The sequence below is a fragment of the Apis cerana genome, linkage group LG14 (genome assembly GCF_029169275.1).
Source record: "Apis cerana isolate GH-2021 linkage group LG14, AcerK_1.0, whole genome shotgun sequence".
Taxonomy (NCBI): domain Eukaryota; kingdom Metazoa; phylum Arthropoda; class Insecta; order Hymenoptera; family Apidae; genus Apis; species Apis cerana.
Genome location: NC_083865.1, coordinates 8,913,273 through 8,925,669, shown reverse-complemented (window position 1 = coordinate 8,925,669; position 12,397 = coordinate 8,913,273). Strand labels below are relative to the sequence as shown.

At 42.0% G+C, this 12,397-nt stretch overlaps 1 protein-coding gene across 7 annotated transcripts in view; it reads right to left on the bottom strand.

The window, feature by feature from the left end:
- Positions 1-4,180: 4,180 nt before the first annotated feature.
- The window catches only part of LOC107998674 (ankyrin repeat and fibronectin type-III domain-containing protein 1), a 98,270-nt gene continuing 90,053 nt past the window's right edge, over positions 4,181-12,397 (bottom strand). For 6 of the 7 annotated variants that reach the window (XM_062084583.1, XM_062084582.1, XM_062084585.1 and 3 more), the window contains 7 exons: positions 10,959-11,219; positions 10,562-10,864; positions 9,952-10,391; positions 9,492-9,871; positions 8,794-9,400; positions 7,900-8,694; positions 4,181-6,936 (listed from right to left, as the gene is read on the bottom strand). In XM_062084583.1, coding sequence (XP_061940567.1) covers positions 6,601-6,936; positions 7,900-8,694; positions 8,794-9,400; positions 9,492-9,871; positions 9,952-10,391; positions 10,562-10,864; positions 10,959-11,219 — 3,122 coding nt within the window. In that variant the 3' untranslated portion in view covers positions 4,181-6,600. Of the gene's footprint in view, positions 6,937-7,452; positions 7,532-7,899; positions 8,695-8,793; positions 9,401-9,491; positions 9,872-9,951; positions 10,392-10,561; positions 10,865-10,958; positions 11,220-12,397 lie in introns of all 7 variants that reach the window. The other variant, XR_001766242.3, reaches the window with a different exon arrangement.

Genomic DNA, 12,397 nt, shown 5'->3' with positions numbered 1-12,397 from the left:
AACCCAATTAATAAAAAATGCTCGTATAACATTTATTACACAACTCTTTAACTTTTCCGATTATAAATAGTTATAAATTAGTTCCTCGATGATTCGTAAATCGTTCGACTAACCTTAACTTGGACCAAATATTTAAAAATATTGCCCATCACTGTTACACCAAAAACCAATAAAAAAAAAAGCCCGAAAAATAATAAGACAGCAGATCGATTATACAAATATATATAAAAAAGATATTACAAACAAATTAAAGCGAATGGAATGGAATCCTCGTATATTTAGCTCGAGTTGAAAACGTACACGAGGAATCGTTTATCCAGCGAAGGGACGATGCATCCTCCGTTGTTCAGAGATGTGTTATTCGTGGTGCTGATACTCGGTGATAGAGCTCACTGCCGGTTCACGATCGGCGACGACGTCCGTGTCGGTTCTGCACGTCGACCAAACTGATCGCTCGAGACGGCCTCGTGGTAACGCTTACCACGACCGCCTCGTCTCTCTTTTCTTCTTCGTCTTGGGGTCTTGGCTGCCGATCTCTCCTTCGTCGTCGTCGTTGTCCTCCGACCAACGTGTCCCCGCCAAGGAGGGGACACCCGGAGAAGTGGCCTCCACTCTTAGCCGACTCTGACTCACGATCCTTGGGTACAGTCGTTCCTGATAACACGCCACGCCGCTCTGATAACAGTCTTCTCGAAACTCATCGCTCCAACAATGAGGATTTTCAGCTTACGAGGACGCGGTTATTACCGGCCATTGTTCTCCTCCTCCTCCTCCTCCTCCTCCTCCTCCTGCTTCTCCTCCTCCTCCTCGCCTCTACCGATTCTTCTTTGTTCTCCTTTCGGATGGAGAAGACAAGAGGACCGTCTCTCTTTCGCCGATTCTCCTTGGATTTTCATTAATTTTTCCCGAGAGATGATCGTTGGAGGAACAGTTCGGTACAGTTGACGTGGAAATTTGTACGAGAGCTGGAACGTAGAATCTTTTATCCGTTTGATTTTTTCCATTTCTTCTTCTTTGTGATCCTTCGTGAAATTGGCTTTTCTTTTTTACGTAACGAAATTATTGCGTACCGTCTTCCGGGCGAAGAACGTTTGATTCTCTTTTATTCGTTGAATTTTGAATCTGAAAAATTGTTGGAGAAAATACGAGAAGATTTCTCGTTTGGCTGGGAGATGGTTTGCTCGAGAGAGGATAAAATTGTTCGGGGAAAGGGAAAGAGTTGGAAAAGGTGAGATTATTTGAGGAAAAGCGGCGCGATAGCAGAACTGACTGTACTGAGTGTGATACGGGGACATTGGCGAAGGAGGGAGAGGGCATGCAGGGGCCACAGATCGGTACGCAGACCCAACTGCGAAACCTAACCTTCGATCGGTAAAAATTCGACTGGCGAACGGCCGGACCTTGTGTCCCATATAAGTCTTTCGCAACACGGTTGGTACACGTGTACGCGAGCCTCAAAGATCCGTGTAAAATCGAGCCCTCTGCCGATCTTAGGGCTCGTGTTCGCATCCAACGTCTCACTAACTTTTCTCGAAAAAAAAAGAAAAAAGAAGGAAAACATTCGATTCAAACGTACGTATTCCTAAAACATAGTCTGATTGCTGGAAAACAACGTTTCAGGAAATTTTAGAATTTGCGGCGTGGACTATCGTTTATTAATTAAATTAAAAATATTCGTCGCAACGAGCAGGTGCAAACTCTTAATAGAAATTCTTTCGGTCCAATCATTTAGTTCGTTATGGAAAGAACGCTAAAAGAAAGAAAAAAAGGAAAGAAAAAGTAAGTGTTTCGAGCACCACTCCTCGGGTCGTGAAAAAAAGAAAGAAAGAAAAAAAAATATTAAGAGTTCCTCGAAGCTAGAGTGGAAACCGAAGCGAGAGATCCGGGCAATTGGATACCCTTTCCACAAAGAATTGTTTCACATCCTCCGGTCCACGGTTCATAGCCTCGATCGCAGATGCAAGAAGCGTGATCGAGAAAGAACTAGACGGTCCAGTTCCCTGTCAATAACTGGAGCGACGATGCCGGGTGAATCGATCCCATTGACACCGGATTTGCCAGGAGCTTCTAGCCTCGTTCTACGCGAGTTGACCTACTGTTTCGCATTAACGTCGTCCGCGGTATCGACAACTATGTATCTCTCTCTCTCTCTCTCTCCCGTCTTATGTCAGCATCCGTGACTTCGTTTCCTAAAATTCTCTTCCTCCAATTCTCAGCTTTATCCTCAGTTTAATTTTTCACAACTTTACAATTTCCTCGACCCTTTCGATTCGAGGTCGATCATTCCAACGTCAGAATTTTCCAGTTATTCGTCTCACGTATTCTAATTTCCTCCTGGCTTCCCGTGCTCCACGCCGAGCGAGAAGCCAACTCGGAGAGCGGTTGCGATCCTTCGACCGTTTTCCGCGAGACGGAGAGCGAATATCAATCAAATTATTACGGCAATCTGGTTCTCGTGACAGCCTCGGGAACAGGCTCTCGACACAATGCGGCGTGTCGTAATCCATCGATCGAAACACGCGTGAACACGGATCACGGATGCGTCGAGCAGCGTCGTTTTCGTTTCGGTTTCGAAGAGATCGTGCTCGAGTTTACGGCATCCCGATGCCTGTCATTAGCCTCGATCGTTGGGAAATTGCTCGAAGCAGTTGCTGTTTTTTTACCAGGATAACAATTATTCTCCATCGATCGAGAAAAAGTTTTAAATTTGGATCGTTTCGATATCGAGCGTTCCTTCCCTTTTTCCAATCCCCCCTCTACAAATTTTGGAATAATTTTTAACGAAAGTATCGAAGGAAAGTGTATTTTTCGGAGGTAGCGCAATGCGGAGGAACGAACCGATGTGAACCGCCGAGTATCCCGCTGTCAGTATCGTGAGTGGGTCAGTTAACAACGGGGTCAGCCGAGGGCGAATCCGGAGTGCGGGTCAGCCAATCACCTCGTGCGGTTCCGTCTTCCCGACAATGACTATTAACTGTATATGCACCCACAAAACCAAATTTGTCGGCGTGACTGGAGCGTGACCAACTCTTTTACACCCCTCTTCTCTGATATTCGTTTAACCCCCTCTCCATCTTACTTCGATTCGTTTCAATTTAATCACCGGTAATCATCGCTCTCGTAATAAAAAAACAAACACGACAATTCAAGCGTTTCTTCTTTCAAATTCGATAAGGAATTATTTTCGCCGATTGGATCTCTCGAAAGTATTCCTTATCGTCGTAGAAAAATGGAGGGAGAAATGGTGGCAAATGAAGAAAGATTATTAACTCGTGCATACGGTACCGAGCTTCCGGCTCGAGTCACCTAGCGGTTGCTCTTTATCGTGAGGCAATTGCGACCGTGATTAATGATTACAACGTTAATCTCCCAGCCTTTTGTTCCTCTGACTCGTATATCTTGCGATACAAGTATCAACCGCAAGCAGATTGAAACGTTAGAAAATTTCTGATTACGAGGAATTTCACTCGGCGGTAAATTAATTCGATTATCCGCTTTTGCTTCGTTCGAGTCGAATTATCAACTTTTTAACGATAATATTTCCAATTTTTTCGCAACACTTTTGAAACTTCGAGGTCCCTTCGTGGTTAACTTGTAGGAGTGAAAAGTCGAAGGCAACGTTATTAAAAATGAGCAAGAAATCGATGTCGACGTTGGGAGAAGAAATTGGCCGACCTATGGAGAGGACGCCCTGACAGTTTTTCATTACCACAGGTCTCCTCTTGGGAACTAGCCGGAAGACCGGAGTGCACAATTGCACCAGGTGGGGGATAAATAAGGAGTAGGTGGCTCGATGAGATGAGACGAGAAACGAGACGGAAGTGGGTCAGCGGGACTCTCGGTCGTGAGGGTCCGGGTTCATTTCGCCTCTTCTCGAGAGTTATGGCTTGCACTGCAACTAATGAAATAAAACCTATCAAGTCTTGTATAATCGAATTAAGTAACGTGGAAATTCAAAAGAAACTTAAAATACAATTTAAAATAGTCGCGCCTTTCTTCCAAATTAATTTCAAACTTCTTCTATCTCCATCTATAAAAATTAATTATCATACGATAATTAAGAATATATATATATCTCTTGTTTTGGAAAATTAATTCTACCCTGATGATTTTTATAACATCGATGTTCCTTTCGTTAAAACGCGATAATCTAATTATGGTTGAGAATAATCGACTTCAATTTCTTCGATAATTTTCATTTATATTTTATACATACATAGATTTCTTTGAATATTTACAAGTAGTTCGTTCATTCTTCTCGTTTCTTTTTTTTTGGAACTCCCGGTCTGAGAGGAAAATCAGGGCTTCTCAAGTCTCGAAATTCGTTTTCCTCCCACGATAACACTTAACTGCTAATGATTATTTTACACTCAACATCGATAAACACTCAGGTAGAGCTAATAAATTTTTCTAGCGTTCTATTAAGATCTTTCTCAGCATTCTTCCTCTATTTTTGCCACTCATTGCACACATCTTCATCTCTGCTTAGTTATATTTCTGCTCGACACGCAGACAGATTTCTCGTATTTCTCGTGCGAATCGCGGTTCCTCGATTAAATCTCTAACGAGTACGCGCTCTGGCAAAATATAAGTATAAATCTTTTTCGTTTCCTCCTCCCTTCCTACCTCTCTTTTTTTTTGTTTTCTCGATAAAAAAATATCTGCATTGTATATTCTCGTTTAAACTTAGATGGCCCCTCGATCCATGATACCATTGTTCAATCGTGTTCAAGCGAAGGGAATCCAATTTTGATGTTTCGTTTATTTAGAGATAAAGGACGGATCCAATAGCGATGCAAACAACTCTTCTTACATCTATCCTCGAATATACAACAAAAAGACAATTCCTAACGAATCTTGCACATTTGCTCTATACGTCGATCTTCGATTACTCGTATAAATGAAAAATCTTTGTATATCATCTTTGCCCTAGGAAACTTGAAATATTTTATGCTACGCCAAATATCGAACAGTGATATCATGCGATTAGGGTATATTTTACAATCTGCTCTGCATCATATTCGTATCACCAACGCGTCGTCTAGGTCGCTTAATAGGAAGTCCACGAGTTGCCTGGAGTTTTAACAAGATCGTCGACAAGATCGATCTCGTTGCGCTTTTCCTCTCTGACGAAGAAGTAAATAATAATAATAATAATAATAATAATAAAGAAATACGCGTACAATGCTCGTTCGACGAAAGAAAGGAAGGAAAATTGTACAAACAAGACAGGAAACATCACATGTTGCGCGAAGAACGCGAAACAAATAATCAATGTAGTAGTAGAATACGTGAATTCAAGAATAAAGAATAAGAAATACATTCGTTTAACAATGCTGTTCGCAATCTCGGCGGGAATAAAAATCTTAGTAATCGTAATAATACTTTTTCTTTTATTTCTACGCAACAGTCTATAAGCCTCTTTTATACGAATCACGTTTCGTCTATGTTTTAATATTATAATAATTAATTGTAAGTCCTGTCCCAGTCATCGCCATATTAATAATAAATTTTAGCGACTTTCAATTATAATATTCGGGACGCCTTCATTGTTCCCATTGTTTGCAAACCAAGAAAAGAAGAAAATAAACGAAGGAAAATCTTTTCATGGATCGAAATAATGAAGATAGAACGCGAAAGAAAGGATCGATGAGAAGGAATCGTATCTCTCGAATCAAAGGCTTAGACAGGTAGAATTTACTCGTTGAAATAAATTCTCGGACATGATTGGATAGATTTTTAAAAATATAAAATATAAAGTCATTTCTGTTCTTCGTAAGTTTGTGCTCTCTCTCTCTCTCTCTCTCTCTCTTTCTCTCTCTCTCTCTCTCTCTCAGTTTCATTCGACGTGTCCAAGATATTTTATCGGAACGTAGCAATTTTGCGAAAGATAATTTGTCGATAAAAATAAGAAAGAACGAATGTTGCGCATCACCCGGACACGTCGAATTGTTAGGATAACAATGAGATCTCTTAAGCATCTGACGAATTTATAATAGGAGACGCGTGCAAAACGATAATATATCGAGCAAAACACTGAGATCGATATCTAAAATATAACAATACGATATACCTTGAGTATTATCCATTTTCTTGCAACGCTATTCTAATCCATCAGCGTGAAATTACATTACGTCGGATCGAAACTTGGTTGGAATGTACTCTGGATTCGCGCAATTTTTAATTCTCGCCCTTTTAAGACGATCGTCTTTCCTCCCTCTCATTTCCCTACCTAATTACGTGTAATTTATTTAGAGCCTCGAAAGATACAACTGAAAACTTTTTCTCGTAGCCAAGCGTTTGTTTTTATGTACATCTCGATGTATCCTGTGTCTCGTTGACCGATCGGGGGAGATCTGTATTCTTTATCCTGTATTAAAAATGAACGAAAAAGAGGAAAGAAATGTAAAAGAAAGAAAGAAAAAAAAAAACTTTACCTAACCTAATCTTAAATCTTACGAGGCACAGAATGCATCATACTAAGAGTGATCTTTGGCTTTTGATCGCCAATTATTAATGAAACGCAGCGTTCCTTACATTAATGGATATCGTCAACCGCGCAATCACATTTCGTTTCTTTCCTTCTCTTCGTTACTTATGCTATAAATACGCGGTATGCTTGCTGCTGTGCTCAAGGGCTGCAAGGACGTCTTGTTTCTGCCTCACGTACAATCTACCCTTTTTCCAGGGGTTCTGAAGTTGCAGCAGTTTGAAATCATCCCTCAGGCAACGCTCTCTAGCACCAATCACAGCCACCAAACAAAAATTTGGCAGCTCGTCAGCCGTGTAAACGGGGCCTTCTTGGCCTTTCAAAACTACCGCCATGTTCAACTGCTTCACAACTAGATTCACAACTTCCCTGGCTGTGGTCCTCGGGGTAACGTGTAATTTGAGGCTGGTTCCGGAAGCCAGACCGGTTTCGTAGGCCGCGTAAACCTGAAAAAAATACCGAAAATTTGAATTAGATTCTGCCATTGAACAGATATAAAACTGTACAAATACAAATTGTCTGCATTGTAAAATCGGCATATGCAGTGACATTTAGGTGGCAGCGCAGTGACAGTACGTTGCTCGATGCATCTGGCTGTTATTTATTAACGACAAGTATGATAAAGTAAGTAAAAGTTAGTATTTACAAAAAATTAAAAAAAATTAAAAATTAAAAAAAATCGCTTACCCAATATTAATAACATGGATTATTTAAAGTGATATATATATATATATATATATATATAGAGATATTATATATGCACGCATTCAGATCAAAATTTTATTCATCTTCGCAAAATTATACCTGGATTAACACGAAGAAACAATTGTGTTATATAATTATTCAAAGCTCGGACGAAATTTCATGCTTTGCTAAATAATTGATAATACAAGAAAAGCGTAATCTGGAAAGCGCATCTGAGCAAGACAAGCACTGAAATTTAGCGGTGTGTGACGGCTTACTCATATGTCTGCTACATCGGTCTGCACTAGAAGACCAAGTGAGCTGTTTTTAACTACAATCGGGTTAGACTTGTGTTCCCTACAAGGAAAAATATTATTTAAACTCAATGAGCGGTTCTCCAAGAGGTAATAATAAGCTTTGCGGTTTCAGAATTGGAACAAGTGTTATTTTAAGCTTGCGCAAAGAATAATTCCTCGTCTGAGGGGAAACAATCGTGGCAAATTGTACACTAGCTGGATCCCATGTACTACATTACGATGATCGTTGCCCGTAATTGTAAACGTGAACGTCGAGAATGAGGCAACACTCGTCATGTCTCGTGTCACAATGTTTAACGCACTCTGGGATCCCAATCCTTTTATTTCATTGCCTTTTCCTTCATATACGTAAACTCTAATTTCTACTTATATAATACACACGAATCTTAAACGTGACATTATCATTACCTGAAGAATGCCCGGCAGAGGAGCCGGCATCATCGTCGCTTCGTCCTTTTCCTCCTCCAATTGACTCTCCAACGAACCAGTCGCCGTGGCCGCGACACTAGCGGTCGGTTTGGTCGATTTGCTCTTCGCGTGTCCGCTCTTGATGCAGACACTCGAGTTAGGCGTGGAATATTCATCGCTACTGAGCGAGTGCAAACTATCGGAATTGGTGTTGTTGCTGACGCTCAACAGACTCGTCGTATTTGTCATCGCTGTTGACACGCTTAAGAGCGAGCCACCGTAGATGATGGGCTTTATGCTGAGTAAAGGACTGGTGCTGGCCGAGGCGGATGTGATCGTAGCCGACCTGTTTCTAGGACTGTGTTTGTATTTCGTTAGGATCAAAGTGTCCTCGGATTTGGAAGGCGGTAACCTGGTGTTCTGCAACGGTACCAGATGGTTGTTGCTGCCAGCGCTGGTTGCGTTGCTAAGATTGCTGGCGCTACTCATGGGTAGGGAGGACTTTGGGGGTTCCGAGCCGGTGGATACGTTGGAAGTGTTGCTGCCTTTTCGAATGTACTGCCCACTGGGTAATTGTTGCTCGCTTTTACTGAATTCGGTGGTGAGTAGATTCGAGGAAGAATTGGACATGTTAGGCCCTGGCCAACTGCCTCGACCTGGACTAGATTTAACCAACTTCGGATCGCGTGGCGGTAATTGAAGCAAACTCCTCTTCAGACTGTTGCTGTTATTGTTGCTTTTGTTTCTGTCGAGGCTCAGCAAATGCTTCATCGAAATCCCAACTTGTGACGAGCCCTGCAGTTACGAATTATTACAGTTGTCTAAGATGATGTATTGAATTTTGGATAATTGTTTTTTTTTTTTTACAGAGATCACAGGATTTGGTCAACTTACGCTCTGCTGCGAAAAGCCTCGATCTCTGGCGAACGTGATCACATCTATGAGCCACCTAGCTCCTTTCCACACGGTGTTCACTTGAGTCTGAAGATCCTGCAGCCTGGCCAATTTATCCTTCGCCACGCTTAACTCCAGAGAGCTAAAAGCTTCTCTGTGGTTGTATTGCGCTTGCGCCGTGTCGAGTTCCAGAATGCAACTTAATCTTGAGTATCTGTTGATCACATCCTTCTGATAAGTATTTAAATGGACCATTTCAAATACTTGAATAGGCAAGGACAGAAGATCGCCACGTTGTAGAAGGATTTCTCTGGTTCCAGGCACGCAACAAGCGGTCTCTGCAGGAGGCACAGCGATCAGAAAGGATACATCGTGAGTCAGATCGATAACTTCAGCGTCGTAGAGCCGATGGAGCAAGGAATCTTCGGGGCTAATTTCCATGTAATTGAACAAACGTCTTGCCGTAGCAGCGACCAGATCGACAAACAACTTTTGCTGTTCCGTACCTTGGCACTCGTTCGTTACGTTTTCTTTTTCTTCGCAATCTTTAACCGATGCGTCTGATGCGTGAATGCGAGTTATCCTTTTCAAATAATCCCATTCTTCGCTGTATAAACATAAGTGAATAAGAATAAGCAATAGCGGGAGGAATATCTATCTGAAAATACTGTACAATTTATCGAAGATACGATTCTTACGCAGAAACGTGTGGATTGTCGCGGATCTTGCAATGAGGCAAAACGTTAGGCGATTTCGCGGGTACCACGACTTGAATAAGATCGACGCTACTCTGCATCTTCAAATAACCGAGATAAAGTCCCTTCGATAATTTGATACTGCTAACTTGATGGTAAGTCATCTGCTCCTGTATACTGGCTATTAAAATATCCGCTACGTTACTGTCTTCGTGAATAATGACTTTCTTCGTGACTTTGCTGAGTGGCAACCATCTGCTGTTCAACACCGATATCAATTTTGGCGATTTTACGTAGTTCACCGTGGAGAAGACCAAAGTCCCTTGAACATCTCTAATAGGTTTATGATACAATTGGCCAAGATCCTGTATACATAGTGCTGCCTACGAGACAAAATTTTCAAAATTAAACGTCACGCCCATTTGCCCGTTTTATTTTACACGGCATAGCAGAAAAGACAAACCTGCATTTGCGCAGCAGCCTGTAAAAGTTTTATCCTGAAGTGATTGGTCGAGCTGCTGTGACTTTTCTCCATGTCTTGACGAAGAATCTTAACATCGTCCCACGTGCAACCAACTTTCATAAGCCAATGGAAATCGTTGTAAATACAGCTAGGATAAGTCTCGTCGACTTCGATCACAGGCAAGAAATCCTCGTTTGTCACCAACACTTTATCCTCGTGGTAGAGCAAGCAAGCGAGGAAGACACCGCGCCTCAAGTTCTTCTGGAACTTGCTCGTCGCCGTGAACAGCTGCTTTATCGTTGTTTTCTTCTTGTGATTACGCCTCTGCACGGCCGGCGTCTCTTGGGTGTACTCTGGCCGTCTTATGTCCGTGAACAAAGTATTCAACTGTTCCAATCGGCCAGCAAACCTTGGCACTCTGCCATCTATGTCCCTCCAACCTGGAACGATACTCGTGCACTTTACCTTCTCCGTGATCGGTACGTAACGCGCGACGGAGATTCTAAACTCGACTCGATTCAAACGCGATCGAAATCGACAAATCGATCTCGTTCTACATTTCTCTGTTGCTCGATCTACTACGCGACCCGCAAATTAGAAATAATCTTACTACTGGGCGTTACGTGGGCAGGAGTCGAATTCCTGAACCTGCTGTAGCCCTTTAAATTGCCAGCAGCCGCTCGAAAGTAATACTTCTGCCCTTGAATCAGATCGTCGATCCTGCATTCCCTCTGCTTCATATCCAGAACCTCCCTCTCCCCGCAGATCACCGAGAAGTCCTCTTTGATGCTCCACTGGACCTTGAATTTCGTGCAGATAGGAGAATCGTGGGAATCTGGCTCCTGGAATCTCACGGTTACCGAATTTGTTCCTGTCACGTCCACAGCCACCAGGAAGGGCATGTCTGGCGGTCCTGGAAGAAAATTAACGCCAAGTCAATTCGTGATAAGATCGTGGAATATATAAGACCGATATTAAAACGGAGAAGAGTACACGGAGGGGCTTACTAGCTTGATCGAATCCGAGCAACATTTTTCTAAGCGCTCTAGCTCTTCTCTCCCACAAGGCGAGTTGCTTGTCCTCGGCGCTACCACCGCATCCCGTGAGATTGTTGTGCTGCGACGAAAAGCTCGATCTATGACTGGTCGGTGGTTCGAGGAGGGTAGTGCCGCCGCTACCGGAAGTACTCCCGCCGAGTTCTTGAACTCTGTGTTCCGCCTCCAGCAGCAACGAAGCCAAATGACTGCCCAGGGACTCCGGAGATTTGACTGTTGGACGGAATTAACAAGAATTTATCATCTGAGATTTTTCTCCAGCTCGAAACATCTTTCGCGATCTTGTAAAATTTTGCAATTACACGTACTTGTTTTTTTTTTTTTTTTAATTAACTCCTACGATCTCCTCTCCATCGCTGGCCAATAATAATAATTGGATTAAAACGAAAAGATGGAAGCAAGGTGATACGATTGTTTGACCCAATTCGCAATCTTTCTGATTTTACTGGTTCGCGATAGGTGTTTACGCATCGTGAATAGACTTTGTTAGGGAACAATTTAACGACGTTTGCAGGCTACGTATTTACCGGTGGAAAAATTATGAAATAAAAATAGGGGGGAGGGGAACGAAAGAAGAAAAAGAACAGACGAAATTGAAAGGAGAATCGTGAAGGATATATACGTGTAATCGAGACAATTACACGAATCAACGAGACTTGTCTGGTCAGATAGAGAGAGAGAGAGAGGGAATCACGCAAAAATCACGCAGCCACTAATTGAGTCGATTCACTCGTACCCGATGTTTATGAATGTAAAATGCCAAGTGGATTGCATCCGAGAAACGATCGTACCGCGATCGTTGTGCCCACATAGGATATCGATTTCCACTTTCTGTCCAGAGAATTTTTATCCCAGAACGAATCGGTTTACAACTTTCGATATGGTTTCCGCGACAGACATTAACAAGATATCCACGATGAAACGATTTCTATTTTCCCTTCTCTCCGATTTCAACGAAATACCAAGCAAAATCCGAGACGAACTTTTAAAAGCTCAACTTTTTCGATTTTTCGAAAAAAAAAAGAAAAGGAGATTTTAATTGAAGAGAGTTTAATGCCGGCATAAATTCTTGATGTTCACAAGATGTGACGTTAAAACACGATAGGATAAATAGATACGATTATTATTATTCTTTTCTCACAAATGGTGTCTCGTTACGATTTATAATTTTTTAATAGGCGAATAAATTAAACGAGCGAAACTGAATTACGCGGAAATTAACGAAGTAGAGAAAAACAAATATTGGGAAGAACGGAAATTGGACGTGACGTAGAATTATTTAACGAAATACCGTGAGAGCATTCGGCCGATAAATTCGCACGTTTAAAAGGTTGGCCCGATCCCGGTAATAATTTGAATTCCATCGCGGTCCCCGAAATCGTATCGTTTTA